This window comes from Carassius auratus, unplaced genomic scaffold, assembly GCF_003368295.1.
Source record: "Carassius auratus strain Wakin unplaced genomic scaffold, ASM336829v1 scaf_tig00025154, whole genome shotgun sequence".
NCBI classification, from domain to species: Eukaryota; Metazoa; Chordata; class Actinopteri; order Cypriniformes; family Cyprinidae; genus Carassius; species Carassius auratus.
Genome location: NW_020525399.1, coordinates 125246 through 149024, shown reverse-complemented (window position 1 = coordinate 149024; position 23779 = coordinate 125246). Strand labels below are relative to the sequence as shown.

The window sequence follows — 23779 nt, the reverse complement described above, 5'->3', positions numbered from 1 at the left end:
TCGTGCTCTGCATTTAACCCATCCAAACAGCACACACACAGCAGTGAACACACACCCAGAGCAGTGGGCAGCCATTTATGCCGCAAATCTCGGGGAGCAGTTTGGGGTTCGGTGCCTTGCTCAAGGGCACTTTAGACTTGGTATTGCCAGCCCGATACTCGAACTGACAACCATAGGAGTCATACTCTAACGACTAGGCCACGACTTCCCCACAATTAATTAGTAAACTCAAAAATTATACCATAAGTTTACTTTTAGAATAATTGCAGTACAAACTACAAACATAAGAGTTAAACTAGTTGTGTACTCAAAGTTTGCTACTGTTATACTAAAACTATCCTTAAAAGTGTTCTTTTATGTACTAGTAAGTGGACCAATTTAGTCCCAAGGAGTCCTGAAACAGTACACTTACAAGTATACTACTAAAACACTGATATATACTTGGTACATAAAGTATACTTAAAAATATACTCAAACTTTACTCAAGTATACGTAGTAAAATAAACTTGAGGTATACTACTTTTTCATAAGGGTATAACTATCATTATTACAAAATCCATTGTTGTGAGGAAAAATAAAGGTGTTGCATAAATGTTCTAATCAAAGCTGTCAAAGAAATACAGTGGCTGCATCCAAAATGGCATAATGAGATGAGTACTTGATTTCAATAAGTACTTACTTAAAAAGAGGTAACCTTTAGGGATGTCCAGATCCGATCACGTGATCGGAAATTGGGCCCGATAGCATGGTTTCCGGCTCGATCGGAATCGGACGTTACCTCCCAATCAGGACTTTTTGGTGAAGCAGTAGTTTGGAGATTAAGTAATGGTGCAATATGTAATAATAATAAACTCTCTAAGTAATGGTGAAATATGTAAGAATAATAAACTCTCTAAATGAACACTAAAAACCTTAAATTACAAATTTACTTCAGTCAGAAATTTACTTTTGAACTGGTTAAATAAATGTTCGGCAATATCTTAAACAACATTTTATGGCAAGACCATTTAATGGCAGACGGTTTCCTTTTTGCAGAGCATACATTTAATCCAACAGTAAGGGGGGGAGGGGATAAACATAACATTTCTAAAGATACATTTTTGAAGGGGGCACAAATAATACAACTACAAATTTTACTTATATGGATTAAGTATTCACAGAGGAAAGCCTTACTACTATTAGTGACACAAGCTGTCCCTTGTAGACGTTGCAAGCAGGTGACATTATTATTGTTCACATTGCGGACTAATCAAAAAATACATTGGCATCATCTGTAGAAAATAATTTCATCCAGTGTTTAAAGGGTTAGTTCACCCAAAAAAGAAAATCACCTCATGTTTTACTCACCCCTGAAGCATCCTGGAAAATAATATGAACATTTGTATGTATACAGTACATTTATTTGTGTAGAAATGTATTACATGCAAAAAGAAAATGAACATTTGCATATCATCTTATATACATTTTTCCTCCAAGTAAACTCATATATAGCAATATAGTTTGCTTAAACTAATAAGACATTCAAATTTTGTGTGAGAAAACTGATGAAAAGGAGCTGAATTGTAAAGATAATTCTAAAATTAAGCCAAAGTGAGCGTGAAAAACTGAAAGTGATCTATAAATGAATTGCAAAATGCAATTTATGTTTTAGGTATTTCATTGAAAATGGTATCATGTAAATACCAAAAAAAAAAAAAGAATGCCTAAAAGTGGAAAAAAAAATCTCATGAAAAACACAATTATGATGGAATAACTAAATAACAATAATAGTTAATAACGAAAGACATAGATCAATGTTTTTTCACTTCCTCCACCTTGCAGCTAAGTTCTAAGAATAAGTCTTAATCAGCATAATGTCTATTTACCTCTTTTAATGTAACGATTCTGAGAGAAAATGCACCTTTAAATATGGATGTAAATACTGGTTCGACTTTATTTCAGTCAAACTTTCTGCTTTATTTTCTGTATCCAATACTTTTCTGTGTTAAAGCTCTTCCCACACTCACAGCACAGTTTAACTCTTTCAAGCATTAGTTTCTTGTGCTATTTTAAGAGTCAACCCTTGGAAATCTCCATCCAGCAAAGTGAGACCAGCTTTCCATTTAAAACTCTTCACACACCGACGACTTCGCTTAAGTATGAATTCTCATGCAACTATTAAATCCTTGTTTAAAGTTGAAACACTTTTCACACAGAGCAAGTAAAAAGCTTTTTCCCAGTGTGAATTAACATGTGACTTCTAAGGCATTCTTTACGCTTGAAAGTGTTTCCACACTGAGAGCAGGTGAAAGGCTTTTCTGTAGAGTGAGTTATCAAATGAACATTAAGGTGTCCTTTCTGTGTAAAAGTCTTTCCACACTGAGCGCAGGTAAAACGCTTTATTCCAGCATGAATTAACATGTGATTCTTAAGGCACCCTTTACGTTTGAAAGTGTTTCCACACTCAGAGCAGCTGAAAGGCTTTTTCCCAGTATGAATTATCAGGTGATTGTTAAGGCTTGCTTTACGTGTAAAAGAGTTTCCACACTGAAGGCAGATGAAAGGCTTTTGTGAAGCGTGAATACGCACATGCTCATTGAGTTTTTTTTCCAATGAGAAACACTTTCCACACTGAGAGCAGCTGAATGGCTTTGTGGTAGAGTGACTATAAACATGATCATTAAGTTGATTTCTCTGTGTAAAACTCCTTCCACACTCAGAGCAGGTGAAAGGCTTTTTTGAAGAGTGAGTTACCAAATGAATCTTAAGGTGTCCTTTCTGCACAAAACTCTTTCCACACTGAGCGCAGACGAAAGGCTTTATTCCAGCATGAATTAACATGTGATTCTTCAGGCTTCCTTTACATGTAAAAGTGTTTCCACACTGAGAGCAGCTGAAAGGCTTTTCCCCACTATGAATTATAATGTGACTTTTAAGGTTTGCTTTACGTGTGAAAGTGTTTCCACACTGAGAGCAGCTGAAAGGTTTTTCTGGAGAATGAACAAGCACATGATCATTAAGCTGTTTTTTCTGTGTAAAACTCTTTCCACATTGAGAACAGCTGAAAGGCTTTATTCCAGCATGAACTAACGTGTGGTATACGAGGCTTCTTTTATGTTTGAAAGTGTTTCCACACTGAGAGCAGCTGAAAGGCCTTTTAACATCAGTTATCTGAATGCTGCTTTGTGAGCAACTCCTTTCAGTTTCGGAGTAATTCACTGATTGTTCTTCAGCATCTTTCTGATCCTGATGCTTCTCCTCCACTTCATTCAGATCTTGTCTTTCTTCTTTCACTTTCATCAAGCCTAAAAATTAACACATTAAAATGATGAGAATCAATTTGGAACAATTTGAAAATATGAACTTAAGATATGTTTACAAGTCAATTACATTATTTAATCCTCCTCTTAAATTTTTATTATTAGTCAAACAACCAGTAATGATATAAAAATTGTATGGCCTATGTAAATATGACGTTAATGCATCCAACATGAAATCAAATAGAGTGCAATATGTGTTTTGAAACCAGCAAAAATAGGCGAAGGGAGGGATGTTCATTTAGTGTTTTTTTATTTTTCTTTCTGCAGAATAATCAATGCCACTGAACCTATATATTAGTATTATGGACAATTGTCATTAAAATATATATTTAGAAATTTAATTACATGTAAATAATAGCAGCATAAAACAACAGAACATCAGGATTCACAAATGTTCACATAAAGCATCTTCAGCAGTGGCCCTTTCTCCATTAGTGTCAATGGGCAACGCACCGCCATAGCGCGAAAGGAAGGGATTTTTTATTTTACATTCAACCACAGTGTTATGCTAGTTTTCACTATTCCAGACTTTTTGTTCGGCCTCTAAATAGTCCAATCAGCGTCAAGTCCCATTTTGATTAATACTGCCGCATTTGGGGCGATTTCTGTCAAAACTGAGAATCACCCCGAGTGCTCTCATAGACTTCCATTCAAAGATTTTTTTTTTTTTTTTTTTTCGAACTGCAGGCACTGGTATGCAATCTCAATGAGTTCCGGGAGGGCTAGCCCTAACGTGCTTTCGTCATCGTGCATAACCTTCACTTGTGCAATGACTGGTGGGAACAGTGACATCCCATAATATTTAAAAACTATTTGAATTTTAACAACAAAAAAAAAAATTTAAAACTACTTTGTTTTTTCACATTTGAAAAAGATAGAGAGATTGGGACAGCTATGCCTTTGCCAGCTGAACATCGAACATCGACATCAATGCGAACGTTACTTCAGCGCAGATTAATTATATCGAGTCACTGAAAGAAATGCCATTCATGCGTCATAGCAATAAGGATAAATTGACAGTTAAAGAATTGGGACCACCAAGACCAAATTTAAACATCAAACAAGTATCTACAAAGGGCGGGAAGTCCTATAAATGAGGATTTTTGAGGACTTGGTATGATCGGAGAAAAGGGCTAGTAGGCTGCGAAGTAGCTGATGCTTTTTTACCGCTGCATTTTGATCCATCGCAAGAGCGTGATGGACATCGCATGGACAACTACAGGTATCAACAAAAATCTCTTGGAGAAGGTGAAAAAACACGACAGAGCAAAGATGAATATGGATAGTAGGGAGCAGTGTAATATAAGTGAGCAATGTTATATAAGTGAGTTTTGTAAACAGTTATTTATGTGACTTCAATTATTTCATATTAAACTGAAATTGAAGTAAAGAGCTTTTTTGGAAAAACTACATCCTGGCATTTGCTGCTGAATTGTGTTAAGACATATAGAAACATCAGGGGAGCAAGAGATTGATTCCTAATGTCAGGAGACCGTTTTATCCAATGTGACTTACAAATGAGAACAATGGAAGCAATTAAAATCAAGAAAAAAAATGTATATGCTTAACGCACTGCACATAGCAAGATTTCTTTCTCAATTATATCCTAAAAAGAAAACAGAATAGAAAAAGAATATAGCAAGCTAGTGTTAAGAGACCTTTTTGCTTTTAATTAATTGTATAATAAGTGTCTAAATAATTTAGTATAATAAACAAAGACAACAGACACAGTTACATTGTAGAATTAGAATAAAGAGTGCTAGAGTTGGAAGGTTAAATAAATATTAAGCAGCTATCAGTAGCCAAAATAATAAACAGTGGTGTGACATGCATTCTATGGAGCTCTTTAAAATTTGATCTTGCTGCAATGTTCTGGATTAATTGTAAAGGTCAAATAGAACTGACTGGAAAACCTGCAAAGAGAGTATTGCAATAGTCCAGCCTGGACAGAACAAGAGCTTGAACAAGGGGTTGTAAAGCATGTTCTGAAAAAAAAGGGCCCGATCTTCTTGATGTTGAATAAAGCAAATCTGCAGGACTGGGCAGTTTTAATATGGTCTGGTTAAGTCTGAGGTTTCTAACTCCAAGGTTCCTGGCTGTATTTTGAAGAAGTTATTATTAATGTGCTTAACTAGATGATGAAATTCTGATGAAATAATAGCTTTGATGGAACCACAAGAAGTTCTGTCTCAACAAGGTTGAGTTGAAGGTGATAGTCCTTGACCCAGCAAGAAATGTTTGTTAGACAAGCTGAGATGCAAGCAGCTAACGTCGGATCATAAGGATGGAATTAGAGGTAGAATTGTGCGTCATCAGCATAGCAGTGATATGAAAAACAATGTTTCTAAATGACAGAACCTAATGATGGCATGTAAACAGAAGAGAAGTGATCCAAGAACTGAGCCCTGAGGCACCCCAGTAGTTAGATGTTGGGAATTTGGACACCTAACCTCTCCAAGAAGGTCCTTGAAGGACCAATCTGAGAGATAAGACTCAAACCACTAGAGTGTGGTTCATGAGATGCCCTATGCCAGTAGGGTTGACAGGAGGATCTGGTGGTTAACCATGTGAAAATAGAGGACAGATCCAACAAGTATTGATGATTTGGAATCCACTCTTGCCAGTCATATTTTCCACTAGTTGTTGTGATTCTTTAGGGTCTTAATCATAGACTCTAACATACTAGGGTTGTCGAAAAAATAATTTAATAAAAATCAGTGTGATGTGCATCAGGCAGTCATGATTCAGTTAATCTGAAAGAGAAGACAAAAATGCAGAAGACCTGAGCTTTGAGGGAGCACTTTAAATTGAGTAAGAGACAAGACAAAGGCAGTGTGCCAGATATGCGATATGAAACTGGCCTACCACTGAGGGTGTGCCATATCATACTGTCCGTGATAATACTGGTATAAATTTTTACATGTTAAAAAAAAAAGTGTCATATCACGATATTAGTGTTATATTGATCCAATGACATATGGTGGATATACATTCCCTAGCGCGCACAACAACACCACCACAAACCCAATAGGTGTGTTCGACTTGTAGCAGCACTGAGCAGAATGATTGGTGTTTGACAACAAAGTATCTTGAGAGGGGTTTATAGAGCATATTTGGGCGCACACTCTCACCTTCAAAAATAGACAAGGAGCATATCTTAAGTAAAGCGGCATGGAGAGAGGGGAGGGGGCCTGTGATTTCAACCGACTGCCTGAGGCCAGCATTAAAACACGGCCTGTGGGTTGTCACAAAAACTTGTCAATTTCACGCTTTAAGCCTTGCCAAATTAAACAAAACAGTTCAATGCGTTCCAACAGAAAATGCAGAATATTTTGAGTTTGTGCGCACACAGAGAGCTCTCTTATTTGTTTACTTCTGTGCCTGAACGAACAAATACACATCGCTAGTTTAAACATACATGCACAAAAATACATGAAAAGCTTAATTCTTTTTTTTTAATAGATTTTTTAGAATAGAGATTGTGGTTCTCACACGATTCTAAAAACAAAACATTAGAACCAAACAAAATAATATGTGTAGGCTATCTTACTTGTGGTTGTGACAAAAAAAATAATAAGAAGAAGAAATACAATTTATTGTTATAAATGAGCCCATTTATAAATGTCAAAGATGTTTTGAGTCTTTTTAAAATTACAAAAGGCAAAATATGTACTTTTTATTTATTAAAATATCCAAAAAACACTAGAACAATGTTATGTATTTTGCTGACTTCGTAACTTACATTATCCCAAATGTTTCGAAGAATGTTTAAATCCAGAGAAAATATGACATGGACCATGTCCAAAGTGTCATTGAGTCGCCTGCCAATGATGTCATTCACCCTCAATTTCCTGATTTGTTCTGTAGAAAACATGGAAACCCTAGTCTTGTGTAGCCAGACCTTGAAACTGAAGGTCTGTAATCTATAGTAGCTTTCATTGGCCAAGACCCGCCCATGACGCCGTGTGACCAACATGTCAAACAACCAATCACAGTTTGTTTTGTTCAGTCACGTTTCCAGGCGTGTAATGTTGCTACAATAACAGACCGGTGTATAAAACTCTTGAACATATTTTTAAAAAGTTCTATGCCGCTAACTTTAAATATTTCACATACTTTTGATAATCCAGCGCTTAGTTGATCCTGATAAGCACTCGTTGTCACAGTTGTAAACACTAGGCTTTCTTCTTTCGTGAGGGGATTTGGCACCATGGTATCTTTGTTTCCAGGCGGAACGTTAAAGAACGCGACACACACGTTCTGTAGAATTCAACCAATCTGATGAGGACTTCGACACTCCTGAAAGCGTTTCAACTTTTGTGTCCCATATGCATAAGATATTCAGCCAATGGTCCATGGGCGTGACGTCTGAGGCTGAGACTATGGAAACCCCAAAGACACTTTAAACGGTTAGTTCAACCAAAAAGAAAATTATGTCATTAATGACTCATCCTCTCATGTCGTTCCAAACCTATGAGACCTCCGTTCATCTTCAGAACACAGTTTAAGATATTTAAAAAGATATTTAAGTCATTTGTGGATTAATGCTTATTGGAGACGCGAACAGTTTCAAACAATTCAGTTCGATTCGGTGAACTGGTTCAAGAAGAGCAGGTTAAATCAAATGATTTGTTCGCGAACCTGATATCACTAAACTGCAGTGTTTTGAACGCGCTGACAACAGACCCGGAAGAGAAGACAATGCTGAATAAAGTCGTCATTTTTGCTATTTTTGGACCAAATGTATTTACGATGCTTCAAAAAATTCTGCCGGACCCTATGATGAAACATGGACTACTATGAAGATGTTTTTATTACCTTTTTAGCCATGGACAGTATACCGTACACACAGCTTCAATGGAGGGACTGAGAGCTCTCGGACAAAATCTAAAATATCTTAAACTGTGTTCCGAAGATGATCATAGGTCTCACAGGTTTGAAACGACTTGAAAGTCATTAACGACATCATTTTCCTTTTTGGGTGAACTAACCCTTTAATATGTTGTGCGTTTTATTAGACAGGTGATGACCACACAAAGTAGCATTATAACAGAACTTTTTTTTGATAAACAAGCACTGCTTTACCCCACATACTCAAGACCTGAAGGAACAGAAGCGACTGTGGCATACTAAAAGCTCTGCTGCATTCGATCTGTACATGTGTCGCACTCGTTCAGCTGCCTTGTTTCACTTCAACAGCTTTCAGCCTCACCCTGCTTCATTCTACTAGGTTAATAAAACATTGACTCATCAATGAATATTACTTCTGCCCCGGCCCCGTCGGATTGCATCTACTGTGGTGGGGATGTTAACGACAACTCCCATGATTACACTGTCAGGGCTTCATCAAACTACGACTTTGTTTCTTTTGAATATGGCCCCTCTAGCGGTGAAAACTTACTTTTTGTGCCTTTAAATTAAATCATTACGTTTAGAGTCACATGAATGAATGAAAACCAATCTCTTTAGTTTATGATTCATTCATCAAATACAGTTTTAACAGTTACCGGTCCCCACTGGTATAATATAACAAAATCTTTATTTTTAGCGTAACATCAGTTATCATTTTATTACATAACACATATACATAATTAATAAATTTGATCGCGGCTATATACTGACTAAACTACTTAATATTGTTATTTGTTATATGTTTTCAACACATAAATGTAGCCTACGGAGTAAACTGTTTGTGAAGCGGTTTCAAACATAAAGCTCACGTGATGAGCTGCTCTCTCTCTGGAACAGCGGCTGGTTTAAAATATCATGGATAAACACCAACCGTCTTGTTTCTCGTGTTTTGTTCTCCCGGTTTCTGGTTCCTCGTGTTTTATAACGCAGGTTTCTGGTTCCTCGTGTTTTATTATGCAGGTTTCTGGTTCAATCGCGTTCTCCTCTTTAACAAACACCATCTTCACAGCAGCAGATCTCAGTTCAGATTATACTCTAGATATCGGTGCTTGCTTCAAAACTTAGTCACGACTACGAGGATGATAATATAGGTATATTCTGACCCGATTCAAAAACTGTATTTTTCTATTAACCGAATTTCTAACAGTTTGTATTAAAACAGCCTCACGGCAAAACAACAGAGATCACGGTTAGACTAATCTTCTTCCTCTGTGGTGAAATGGTGTTTAGCAAACCAACGCATGTATCTTAGCGCCACCCTCTGGACTGGAGAGTGAAGCGACGAGGAAAATAATATTGGGCGACTCAAACCTCAAGCTTATCAATTCTATATGATGCAACTTATTAGAAAATGTAATTAATGATTGATTAAACATGCAAAATCCACTTTTACATGGTATCTCAAATATTCTACAACTACTGCATCTACTTCCAATAAAAAGTTTTTTTTTCCTCCGTCTGAACTGCAGGCACTGCACTCTTGTATAGCTGTTTTCCAAATGAAGTGCACACACTTCGAAGTATGTATTTGAAGTGCAATTGTATCACAGTGTCAGGACATAAACTGTCCCAATTCAGGATGCAACTTCAAATGGGACTGGTTTCTATGATCAGATGAAACAAAAAAAAAAAATGAGCCTTTTTAACAGCAAACACTCAAGATGGGTTTGGTGAACACAGACAAAAAAAAAAAAAAAAAAAAAAAAAAAAAAAAAGTACCCCATGTGTACAATGAAATATACTGCTGTATTTTTGATGTTGTGGGCCTATATTTCTGCTGAAGGTCCTGGACATCTTGTTTAGACACATGGCATCATGGATTCTATCAAATACCAACAGATACAAAAATCATTAAGTGACTGACTCCGTTAGAAATCTTATAATGGGCCATGTTTGGATCTTCCAACCGTACAATAACCCAAACACAGACCTCAAAAACAACGCAACAATGGGTCACTTCCGCTTCTGCTATAGGCCTTCCAGTCCTCTGACCTGAACCCCAAAGGAAATGAGAGGAGTGAACTGAAGAGGAGAAGCACCAACATGGAGCTGTGAATCTAAAGGGTCTGGAGTGATTCTGGATTAGGGATGGGCATTCGATTAAATTTTCTTAGTCGATCGTCGGGAGAATTAACGATCGACTATCGATTAATCATTAATATTTTTATAATATAATTAATTATTTAATTTTTATAATAAAAAAATGCAATGAATACAAAAATACAGCGTGTTTTTCCTCGGTGAGACCTTTATTACAAGATCAACTTGTGGCAGACAGTTAAACTACGTTCAGGCAAACCGAACATATATTCGCGTGCATATGCAGTGCTCTAAAGCAGCGAAACCTGCAGCTGCTAGCAGGCGTTCTTAACCCTTTCGAGTCGATTAACGCATATATGCGTTTTGAGTCTGAATAAAGTGCTTCATTCTTTTTTCTGAGGAAATCCATTTCTCAAATCATCAACCACATCACATCTTTTTGGGGTGAATTATGTCTTAGTCCTCTCATCGCGAAGCAAACAGTAAAATAAAATAAAAACTTGAAGAACAGTCTCGCTGCCTTTTCTTCTGTGTGGGCGTATTCAAGCCGCGCGCTTCAGTTTGAATCTGAATAGCGCGTTCAGCGCGGGGGCGTGGTCACATTAAATATAATGACGGAAGATATGAAAAACAGACACTGCGAGAATATTTGTTTTTCGGAAGCACTTGTTTAGTTTAAAAGTAGACATTCCAGGCTTTCTATAGATATCTCTCTCATGTCTCTTCGTTGAGTATTCACGGAGTTACGGTTCATTTTAATGAAATGTTTGTACATGACGATCAGCGCAGACGAAGACTGTAGACAGCGCACCTTGTTTGTTATCTTTATTTTATAAGTGCACAAAGGTTTTTTGTTATTACGTCTGTATCCAAAAAAAAACTAGACCCTTTACAGATTCGATTGATGTATTGCTCTTATCTGTACGATTAAAACTGAGAGTGTAATTTATCAGGGGTTATCAGGAGAAAATGACTCAAAACGCATATATGCGTTAATCGACTCGAAAGGGTTAAAGCCTCATGAAAATTTGCCGGGATGCATAGGTACATCATTTGAGTCGTGGCCGTGTTGTACTTTAACACGGCATCGCAATGTTTGCAGTTAACTAGTTCGCTTTTTAAATCAAAATGGTCCCACGCCACACTTCGCCGTGACATCTTCATGATTATTCTTTGAAATCAAAACGGAAGATCACAGATAACCGAGTAGGGTGTCAAATATTGCCCCATGGTGGTAAAATATTTAATTGCTGCCACACAGTGAAATTCATTTAATTGCTTGAAGACTCGCACTACGCAACGCAACCTGCATTAGATTAAAAAAATGCTTTAGATTAATCGATAACAAATTAACATGATCGAGGAAAATCTTAACGATCAATTATCGATCGTCGATTAATCATGCCCATCCCTATTCTGGATGAAGGAATGGTCTCGGATCTCTTGGCAGGTGTTCTCTCTAACCTCATCATGCACGATAAGACAACATTTAGAGCTGTTAAACTGAAAAATGGAGGTTTCAAAAAATATTGAATAAAAGGGTGCCATTAACTGTGGCCAATGTGCATTTCAGAAAAAAAGAAAAAAATTCAATGACCCACCCATTTTAAATTCTTATTATCCAATGAAAGGATACACTTTTGTGAACTTTTAAAATAAGACCAATAGGATTAACAATGCACAATGATTGTTTGACCTACTGTTGCTGTAGTAATGAACTCAACTTTGACACGTGATGGACAGAGAGGCTACAGTAAGAGCGCATGGTTTATGTTGTGGATATTTCAGCAAATTTTGCTTCGGCGAACAAAGGATCGATCACTGTTGTGATTTCAGAGACAGTACACTAAACTGTTTTTGTAATTAACGTTTAAATTATCAAAGCAACAAAGCAAACACAGGTGGAGCACCTTCAGAAGGATGCAGAACTACTCGAAGATCTTTTAGAGCTGCTTGGATTAAACGCACTTAATTTTCCCCTCATTTGAAATAAAACTATGTAGAATTTGTCATTTTTAGTAGTCATTATATGCTGTGACAGATATCAAGTAATCATATTCAAGTAAATAGCATATTTTCTTTTTCTAAACACTTCTTCCCTTCCATACACACTGCTGAATATTATATAGATGCTCCATTTGTTATCCCAGTTCCATGCTTTTTGTCATTTATTATCTTTACCTTTCCTTTAACATCCTCCTTGCTAAAAGAGTCACTTGTACGTCTATTCCTGGATGTTTAAGAGCTTGCTTACCAATAGTTTATCAGTAATTTCGTTAGCCTCCACTCCGAAATGAGCAGGAACCCACAGGAACATTATTAAACTTCCACTACTTATTCTTAACAAATATGCAAGAATCTCATAAATAATGTCTTGCCTTGAATATTTGAACCCACTTGCTGTCACGATCTGTGCTGGGAGGAATGAGAAAGAAACGTTGAGTACAAACAGTAGTCTTTAACCTAGGAAACACAGGGAATAAATCCATAATAAAAACAATGAATAGACCTGACAAACACGAATTGAATGGACTGGGGCTTTTAAACACAGGATAACCAAGGACTAAGGAGACACACCCGGAATCAAATTAACAATCAACATAAGGGTGAAATTGTGTCACAGAGAGCAAATCACACAGACAGGTCCCTAATCCTGACAGATCTCCAATATTTATGGTCTTTTTTTGCATCATCTTGGAAATGAAGATTTGTCTTTAAATCCATTCATCTGGTGTTTGCTACTCTAATGAATGATACTTAAGATGCAAGGGGAATACACAACATTAATCAAATAACCTTTTACATGCAGCACTTTTCGCATTGTAAGAATGTACAGAAATGACAGTTAACATTAGAGCTTATTGATACTGCAAACTTTCATAATTTAGCCCCAGGGCTCGATTAATTCTGGATTCAGGTATTCATTCCTACTAACAAGAGAAGCAAAGAAGGATCAATTACAAAGCTACATGACACTTTATATTGCATCTGCATTTCCCAAATACATCTTAAGTGGAAGAATAACTCTAGTCATCAATAAAGAAAAAATTAATTAAATTAAATCTCAGGCCTTGAGAAGCGTTAGCCTCTTCTTCAACTTCCTGAACAAGAACAGTCTATAAAAACTTCCATTTTCCTTCATGACAGAGCAAGCAAATTACAAGTGAAACATATGCATTATAAGACAACTGAACATGATATGAAACTCAAAATAATAATATTAATAATAATAAAACTTTCTGACATTGTACTCCATCTCGGAGTTGATCTGAATCACAGTTGAATCTGCTGGTTTTGAAGATGAACTTCATTCACTGCGAAAACTTCAGATAATGTTTCTTTGTCACGTCACTTGCAACTGCTGGTTAGGAAGATTTATCCAGATTATATTTTATTGCTTGATGCATTATTGTGTCTCATTTGGTGATAATGCAGAATCAGACCTGAAAGTAGGGGTGAACTGGGGCTAAAAAGTGGCCCTGGACTTTATGGCACAGAGCGGCCCACTTACTCAGATCAAAATTATTTTAAATGTTGAAAATAGTTGTGCAACACAAAGCCGTAGTTCACTGACAAGTTAATAATGAGAAATTGTAATAATAAGAACTGGGATAAATCATATTGTCATAGTACCGTGTTTATTATTCCCATTGATTCAATAAAAGCAGTTAAATCTTCCATTTATCCAGGTACCGCTGGCATTTCATGGGTTTCTTCTGCGGGGCATATTTGGAGTTCTCTAGCCTTTGGACGGAGATTTACTTCTGATTACAAAACCATGCTTCACAGAAAGATTCGCATGAAAATCACAGCTCATGTCTAACTGCGATTTCGATTTCATTTTCGATTTATCATGCAGCCCTATTTAATAGCATTAAGAAATTAGAAAAATGAAAAATTTCAGTTTGTATACCTAAAAATTAATGTCTGTCATTTAAAAATGTTATGTTATCGTAAACAGTAATACAATACAAACAGCAAGTCTTGTTGTATTGTCTCCATAATTCGCTCTATATATTCACGCAAAGGGCCGGGCTGACCCAACTCAGATGACCTGTCCACCACTGCCTGAAAGAGCTGGATCTGAAGATGATCTACTTGCTGTGAATGGTTTTTGTATGACTGTTTAGATTAGATACATTTTTGAAACACTTCCCACATGCAGTGCACGGATATGGTCTCTCTCCAGTGTGGATCCTTTTATGTGTCTTCAGGACTCCTGAATTGCAGAATCTCTTGTCACAGTGTAAACACTTGTAAGGTTTTTCTCCAGTGTGAATCCTCTGGTGTGTTTTCAGATTTGCTGACTGACAGAATCTCTTGTCACAGTGTGAACACTTGTAAGGTTTCTCTCCAGTGTGGATCCTCTCATGTGTTTTCAGGTATGAAGACTGATTGAATCTCTTGTCACAGTGTGAACATTTGTAAGGTTTTTCTGCAGTGTGAATCCTCTGGTGCCGTTTTAAACAGCTTACTGTAGTAAAAGTCTTCCCACACTCACAGCATATGTAATCTCTTTCAACAACATGTACTTTCTGATGTACTTTCAAATGTTGTAGACATGAAAAACTCTTTCCACACAAATTACATGAATATGGCTTCTCCTTTGTATGAACTCTCAGGTGCTGCTTTAGGACTGAAGCCCTCAAAAACGTTTGCCCGCACTGATCACATGAGTACAGTTTCTCTTTAGTGTGGATGTTCATGTGTACATAAAGGTGTGATATTTGTGTGAATGTCTTTCCACAATATTCACATGGGAATGGTCTCTCTCCAGTGTGAACTCTAATGTGAACATCAAGACCATATTTGCGTATAAAAATCTTTCCACACTGAGTGCAGGGGAAATATTTATTGACTCCAGTTTTCTGTAGATCATTCTGTTTGGTTTGAGAGCAACTCATAGGTTTTTCTCCAGGTTTGACATGATTGGTCTCCTCAACTTCACTTGATTCTTCATTCTCCTTGTATTTTTTAATCAACTCTGAAATACAAATAAAAATAAGTTAAAAAGCAAATCTGTAACTTGTAAAAATCTGAGAAATGTGAAGATAAAAGTGAACCATGTAGGAACTCATAATGTAATAACTGCACTTACTGTAATATTACAGTATTATTGTAATACAATTAGAGCCCAACTGATATTTAATTTGGGTGACGATGATATACCAATATTAGGGATTATAAAAAAATTAAATAATAAAAACAGACTGTTGTGTAAGCTAATTATTATAATACAGTATAGTCAACAGTTCGAACACACGAATGGGAAGGTATTATCAGGGTATATACAGCAATCCTTAAGTGTAATTTACTACTTTTTAATACCTTTTTTTACTACCTTCAGAATATTTTTTAAAACCATCACGACACTGAATTCCAAGTGTTAATCAGCGACCTTTCTATTATTTACACAGATTTTGACATATATAACATACAAAAAAGAATAGATTTAGAGTAAATAACTTCGTAAATAAAACTTAGTAAATAAAATAAAACAAACTACATAAAATTTGCAATGGAGAGAATGTATAGTTCCAGCACACTGGCTGGCATTCATTGCAAGTTGATGCATTACAAACGGGCATCTTCTATGAACTGTTGCGGATTCTATGAACTGTTGCGGATTCAAAAACTGCACCACGAATTTGCGGCAGTGGTGGTGGAGGTGCAGCCGCGCAGACAGCTGAGATTGGTAGAATTAACTGCTCTCTCCGAGCACGCATTCCATTTTTATGTTTAGTGGATTTTATATGCGACCGAAGTGCGTTAGCTCCCATCCAGTTGACATTGATGTTTTTTTTACACACCGAACAATAAGCCTTCCTGTTAGTGTTGTCACGGTACCAAAATTTCAATATTCGGTACCGATAGCCGTGAAAATCCACGGTTCTCTGTACCAATTTCGGTACCAAAGCAAAACACAAAAATATGCTAATTAAAAAAAAATACTTTTTACTTTTTACACTAAAAATAAAACCAATGCCATTCTTTATACTTATTGTGTTTAAAGTTTTTCTACAAGTTATATAATTATGAAAAACAGTAAACAAGTTTCACCCAAATTTAATTTGTCTTTTAATTTATGAAATTTAAACATTTTATTTTTGGTAAATAAAGGGGATTTGCTATTAAAATTAAAACATGGAAGAAATATTGTGATTTATTTCTTCAAAAAATAAAGTTTTTACATTTTTTTCAACAGTAGTAGCAGTATCACATACATTTTACTAAATAATAGTAATATTTCTAGCACAATGCCCATACGCAAAAATTAACTTTTAGGCCTAATGAATGCATATTTGTCATTTTAACTGAACTTAAGACTGGTGGTGATGCTTAAGATATTTTTGGTCATTGAGGGTTTCTGTAACAAAATAGTAATAGATCAAATTAATTATTATTAAAAGATAATACTACTACTAATTCTACTATCATACTAATGTATATACAATGCACTATGAATTGATGAGCTGCTGGGTTCATGAATATTAATCACGTTGTCAGCGTTCGGTCAAACTGATTTGCTGAAATCAAAACAGGGACGGTACTAAATCAGCGCCAGCCAATGAAATTGCCATTTGCGCATTAGCTCCACCCACTACCAGAGAAACCGGTATGTCTTCTGCTTGTTCGAAAATGAATGTGAATAATTCTAAATGAACTCCGTTATTTTGACAGGAGAAGACAACAAAGAATAGTTTACATATAGCGTGTCGATTCAGCGTGGTAAGACTCTCGCTCTCTCTCTCTTTGCATGTGTGAGAAACAGCGCTATCAGTAAATCTATTAAATAGATTTTTTACATTTGCCCATGAAGACGACGATGGTTGTCCAGTCTTTGAAGATATGCCTTGAAGCAAGTCTAAAATAAAACTGAAGCCAGCCACTTCTGTTGAGCGCGCAGTGTTCTGAGATGATGCCGAACGACCACTGAATATGACGTCAGCATCAAACATACGTTGAGACGGAGACGAAAGATCTTTGATTATCTGCCCAGATATGCTAAAGCCCATATTTAAACGAACTGACGCGAACGCAGATAGAATTTCAATCAGAATAGGACACCTGATAGTCTGAAAAAATAATACCTAATTTGGAAAAAAATAATACCTCTGAGACCACATTTAACACTTTTAATGGTCTTAAATTTGACTATTTTGATTTATCACTTTTTAATACTTTTTAAAACCCCGCGGACACCCTGATTATAGACTGGTACTTTAATTTAGACTGCTAGTGTAATTTACTTGGCAGTCAATGGGACAGTCACTAGGGCTATGTATTGCCAAGAATCTGGTGATACTATATATATATATATACACACAATACAATATATCACGATACAAGGGTTGCGATACGATAGGTTGCAATACATTGTGATACTGTAAGCAAGGCGATATATTGGGATATTTCTTATTTTAGCTATAATTGACAGCATATACAAACAAAAATCTACTTTTCTTCAATGAAAAGGTTTATTTTCATAAAAACACAAGTCAGTAATAAAATAAGCAATAAAATGAAAATGTCAAACAACAGCACAAATAAATGCAATAGAAAAAAAGAGCTATGAAACTAAGTTTTTAGGTTAAGCAAGTTTTTATTCAGTTAAGAATTACTACAGTTTATCAGAGTTATTTTTATAATTTTATAATTAGAATTAGGGGTGATCCGATTGATCGGCAACTGATCACAATCGGCCGATAATCGCTTTGGGATGATTAATTGGTGGTCTCTAAAAAGGCCGATCTCATATCAAGCTGATGACATGCCTGCCGTCAGTATCTGTCTGGTGCAGGTGAAATAATTATAATCCTTTAGGTGAGGTACAATTCATATTTCTTCATTAAATAACTGATAACGTAAGTTGAACAAGTTTCTGTGAGACATAATTTCACAAACAGCGTGAATGAATCACCGTGCGCTCTCTCTTTCTCTCTCAAAAAGCAAGTAGCTTCAAATCACACCGCTTGAACTATAAGGGAGCTGCATGCTGCACAGTTGACACGGGAAGTGTCACTTGCACTATCAAAGCAGTGTCGCGTCATCACTAAAGTTTATAAAATGCATTTTTTCTTTTTAAATCTAGGGAGTGTTTAAACCATTCAACACTCGCGCGCTTTCTTGGAGACCATGCATTCATGCACACTTGCAGCGCACACACATAATAATAACAGCTTCACATTACTTTGTTTGCAGTTCGTGTGTGGTGTGTATTTTTTCTGCGCTCTTGTTAATGGGTTAAAGTGTTCACACTGCACACAGGGCTGCGGTCTGGCAGTGCGTCAGCATCAGTTCCATCTACACAGAGTCTATTTTTTGATGGGCTGAACACACTTAATTAAAGTAACATCACATTGTTTGTGGTAGATATAAACATGCATTGACAAAAATGTAGTAATTACACCATAAATGCATATATAATTATAGTGCTATAATACTGTGTTTTACAGCCTGTACATAAGCTATTGCTTTTGGCTAGCTTTAAAGGAAAAGGGCATGAATAACCTTTTTAAATAAACAAGGAAATCATTTTAAAGTTTTTAGTTCTTTATGAACCACAGGATTACTTGTAATAATTAAATGCAAAAGAAAAGGCAGTAGAGCCGACTGTTTCTGTCAATGGTAAGTTTTAATTTAGATTGTTTGTGATAACATAAGGAAAGTAGTTTTAATGTTTTGCTTTAGCAATTTAATAAACAAATAAATGTTGTGTTTGTAGTAAACGGCCGTGGATCAGGAGCAGACTCCAGTGTGAAAGCACAGCTTGTACTGCTTCTGTACCACACAAGGAATACATACACACTGCAAACAGAGTATGTGTGAAACTCACACACACAGCTCACAAAATCAGACTTGTGCGGTGTAACAAAAATACAGTGCATGATCAAATGTTTAGATGAGGTAAATATATATTTTTGAATAATGTCTAAAAAATGCCCACCTCCACTCCTCAAATGAAAAAAAAAATCCTCTCACAAGTCACCTAAGAGAGGAATTTTCAAAAATGAAATTCAGGCCCTGAATAAATGTCTAAAAATCTTGATTGGATCATCACTACAAATAATTCTAAATGATAAAAATGAGTGATCGGATCAGCAGATACTGCTTCCTATGATCGGCCTAAAAAATCCTGATCTGAGCACCCCTAATAAATGCTAGAATACTTCAGCATGTTGTGTGCCTTTTTCTGTGTAAGAACTTCGAAGCCACATCATCTCGCAGAAAGATTTATTTCAAACACTTGACTGACGTTATGAAGTGAGTTTGGAGTAAAAATGTGTTATTAAATGTATGTATATATTATATTTGTATAGTAGAAGTTATGAATGGCTGGTAACTTAAATGGCACATATTATGCAAAAACCACTTTAGCATGGTGTTTGGATATTTGTATTGCCACTCTACAATGATACAAATCCAACCAACTTTTGTCTACATCAATGTGTGGAAAGATTTGCATATCACTGCCCAAATGTTCAAAGAAAGGCAGCGTAACTTTTATTTCCACATTTGCCGCCATCTTGTTGAGATACTTGTGCATCTCGTCAAAGCGAGAAAACGAAATTACTTTCTTTGGCCTTCCAAAAGAGGACTGCACCATTTTGAGCAGTGTAGTAGCGTTTGTTGTTTGGCGTTTCTCCGGGTTTATGTTTACGCTGCGCAGTACAAGTCATTATTATCCGTAATTGTCCCAACCGGATGCAACAAATGCCTCCTTTGTAATGGATTTTATTGGTTTTGTCTGATGGTGCCGGGACATGGCATCACACTTATGTTAAGGGGGGTAACATTTCCATCATAGGATTGAGGTATTCAGCCAATCAGCATACTCCTCACTTTTCAGAAAGATAAGCTTTGTAAATATCAATGCATTTTAGAAAAGCACGGCATAGAGGAGCAACAATAATGTACATTGTGTGGAAATGTAATTTTTTTTTACCTTAAATCTCAAACACATTACACCAAATGCACAACAATGTTATTTTAAGCTAGGGCTGTCTAATTACTAGCATGCGATTGTCACGCGCATCTTGTCAGTAAAGCTGGTCCCCGATTAGTAGTAAATCTCTATCACATGTTTTCAGATTGAGCAGCATCAAAACTTTATGAGTATTTCTCACTGATCTAGACATGTTCTCTATTATAGATCAGTGGAATGGCTACAAGGGTAAAAAAGTATAGAGCTTGGGAAACTACATCACTGCGCATTGCGTTCTGGGTAGTCGCGGCCATTTTTGAGGACACGCTTATCAGTAAAAGTGAAAGTGAAAGTGACATGACATACAGATCAAGTGTAAGATTACATATAAAGAAAAACTCAACAAGGAAGCAAAGATGCGGTATTTAGAAAAAAAATCAAGACAATCAACGAACTCAATCTGCACGAACACAAAGAGTGGTCGGATGATCTTAAAGAGCTGCCGCTCATAACCTTCCCCAATATGTTTTCTAACCTTGTTTGTAGTGTCAGAGCGTACACCTCTGATCAGTTTAAAAATGATAAATCTCTCGAGTCTCACCTGCAATTTACAAATGGATGGGTGCAGAACCTACAAATTTTCTGCGTCAACGAGCGAGTTACACGACCCCTTTACTTTTAATATGCGTTATTGTAAACTGTACAAATTAACCTCAGTGTGTTATTTTGCACAAATAAAGAGATACAGAATTGATCAATTTTGCCGTTTATTACTGTAACAGGTGCAATATGCATAACACTGATAATGCAGGAGATGTGGTTCATGCATAGGTAACATTTAATGTAAGTCTGTCAAATCAATTAATCACATCCACAAAAAAGTTGTTTATATAACGTACATTTCTGTATATTTTTATATATATAAATGCACATACATACGCGTGTATATATCAGACCAAAGGGACAATCCTTCTTTTCCTTCGTACTGCTGCTAACCAAGCTATGTGACACCGCTTTGTTTACTCGGAGACCTGAGATCAAGGTGCGGTTTTCCAGCGGGAAAGCTGAAAAATCGCACTCCATTCAAATTATTTTTCCATGCCGGTCATGAGTATGAGTATGGCAGTTAATTACACAACAAAGTTTTACCATTGTAACTTATTTTTTAGCTGTAGAGAGCAAACAAAACAGTCTATTATCAATCCAATACATACAGCAGCGTCCGTGTCCTAAAGTCCCAGAATGCATTGCGTTGCTGACGTCATGTTCCATTGCATGAGCTAAATTACTTTATTGCATTCGAGGATTATATTTGACATTATACCGTGTTACCTATTGAAATGCATCTAAATGTTAAATAAACACCATAAAATGCAGATTTACACTTGTATATAAAGTGAAAACAGACGACATACAGTTTTCGGCACGACATCGGCTTTACTGACTATGCGCATCACAATCGCATGCGATTAACTGCACAGCCCTATTTTGAGCAACGTCTCATGACCCGTTAAAACCAGTACTAGTCCTGCCGTTTTGGTTTTCCAAGCAATGTTACCCATTAGGCATCAGACTTTAGAAAATAAGGTTTTTTTAAGAGACTGAAACCTAATTTACCACAAACCTCCTTGATGCTCGTGTTTTATTCTCCATCTTTCTGGTTCTTCTTGTTTTCCTCTGTAGATTTCAGGTTCCTCGTGTTTTATTCTCCAGGTTTCTGGCTCATTGTGTTTAATTCTCCAGGTTTCGGTTTCCTCGTGTTTTATTGTACAGGTTTCTGGTTCTCTCGAGTTCTCTTCACTCTCTTCTTTAACAAACATCTTCACAGCAGCAGATCTCATTTCAGATGATATCCCTGCTTGCTTAAAACCCTAGTCACGACTTTGAGGATGAGAATATCATTGACCCGATTCAAAAACTGTATTTGTCGATTTACAGAAACAACTTTTCTAACAGCTTGCATCAAGACAAAACAACAGAGAGGAGCACGCTGAATCTAATCTTCTTCCTCTCCGGTTTAAGGAGTTTGGCAAACAAACGTTTTAGCGCCACCCGCTGGACTGGAGTCTGAAGCTTCGAAAGGGAAAATAATACGAGTTTATTTTAAATAATGTCATGCACGATGATTTTGATTTTGGGTAGTTTGATGCCATAAGCCAGTTTTGATGAATTAGCAATAATCATAGTTAATGAATTAGCTATCAGTTATAGTTACAGAGGTTACAGCACTTGTAAACCACTTTGGATAAAAGTGTCTGTTAAATGCAAAAGTATAAAATGAAAAAAATTTAATAATTAAAAATGGGTTTACATTCAAATGTATGTAGGTAAGATACAAAAGCTCAGACATGGAGTGGATAAAAAGATGAAACATAGAAAAAGAGAAAAGTACCCATAAAAATGGCAGTAGAATTACAAGCATTAGTAACTTTCTACCGAGCCCAAAATGCTTAGCTAACAATTTTTGGTTCCCAGAATTGGTATCCATCCTCATCCCTAATATTGCAATACCAAAAACTATTAGAGATCTCAACTGCTCTAAAATAACAGTGATTATCAAGACTCCACAAAGATTACGTTAACTTGAATGTGTAGTTTACATTGATTTGTTTGAATGAAAATTGGTTTTCTTTTTAACATCTGCCGATGCTCAATGGGCTCAACCCTCCCCCTGAACGTTTACCATAGAGATTTAAGATTTCGGAAAAGTATTCAGACCCCCTTAAATTTTTCACTCTGTTATATTGCAGCTATTTGCTAAAATCATTTGTTAATTTTTTTTTCCTCATTAATTTACACACAGTACCCCATATTGACAGAAAAACACAATTGTTGACATTTTTTCACATTTATTAAAAATAAAAAACTGAAAAATCACATGGTCCTAAGTATTCAGACCCTTTTCTCAGTATTTAGTAGAAGCACCATTTTGATCTAATACAGCCATGAGTCTTTTTGGGAACGATGCAACACATTTTTCACACCTGGATTTGGGGATCCTCTCCAGTTCTGCAGGTTGGCTGGTAAACGTTGGTGGACAGCCATTTTCAGGTATCTCCAGAGATGCTCAATTGGGTTTAAGTCAGGGCTCTGTGCCATGTTGTTAAAATAGCATTTGTGCTCATTTGTCATGCTGGTCTAAAAACAGATGCATTGTTTGTGCATAGCGGTTTCGAGCCAACTGAAATAGACTGCGCCAATAAGCAAATAAAACCTGGTCTTAAATTGCATATTTCAGGTTAGAGATCACCGTGACTGCCAAAACTGGAAGTGACGCAACAAGAGGGAGTGCGGTCCATAGGAAAACAATGGATCATAATGACCGTTCAGACACTGAGTAAATTTTAAATGTTTAATTTACACTCATGGCAAACTACAGATACAATTATGAGCCTGCTATGTGGCCAAGAGAGAAGGTACAGGCCAGGATTAGACAGAACAATGGTCAAACGAGACAAATGGGCAGGTGTCTTGGTGAGAGGCATGTTAGCTTACAGATATACACATGTTAGCTAACAATATGTAATCAGGCATTATTTATGGGAAATGTGAGTTCATGGTCACAGCTAAGGAAAGTCAGTGCTGCAGGCTTAGTGAAAAATAT

At 36.3% G+C, this 23779-nt stretch overlaps 2 protein-coding genes across 2 annotated transcripts; both read right to left on the bottom strand.

The window, feature by feature from the left end:
• Positions 1–731: 731 nt before the first annotated feature.
• On the bottom strand, positions 732–9418 carry LOC113078300 (gastrula zinc finger protein XlCGF57.1-like). The gene is made up of 2 exons (XM_026250622.1): positions 9082–9418; positions 732–3284 (listed from the first exon to the last, which is right to left on the bottom strand). The coding sequence occupies exons 1-2, from the start codon at positions 9209–9211 to the stop codon at positions 2188–2190; spliced, it is 1227 nt and encodes a 408-aa protein (XP_026106407.1). The 5' UTR covers positions 9212–9418; the 3' UTR covers positions 732–2187.
• Positions 9419–12508: 3090 nt separating this feature from the next.
• Positions 12509–22175, bottom strand: LOC113078302 (gastrula zinc finger protein XlCGF17.1-like). The gene is made up of 2 exons (XM_026250625.1): positions 21800–22175; positions 12509–15234 (listed from the first exon to the last, which is right to left on the bottom strand). The coding sequence occupies exons 1-2, from the start codon at positions 22014–22016 to the stop codon at positions 14345–14347; spliced, it is 1107 nt and encodes a 368-aa protein (XP_026106410.1). The 5' UTR covers positions 22017–22175; the 3' UTR covers positions 12509–14344.
• Between the last annotated feature and the right edge of the window lie 1604 nt (positions 22176–23779).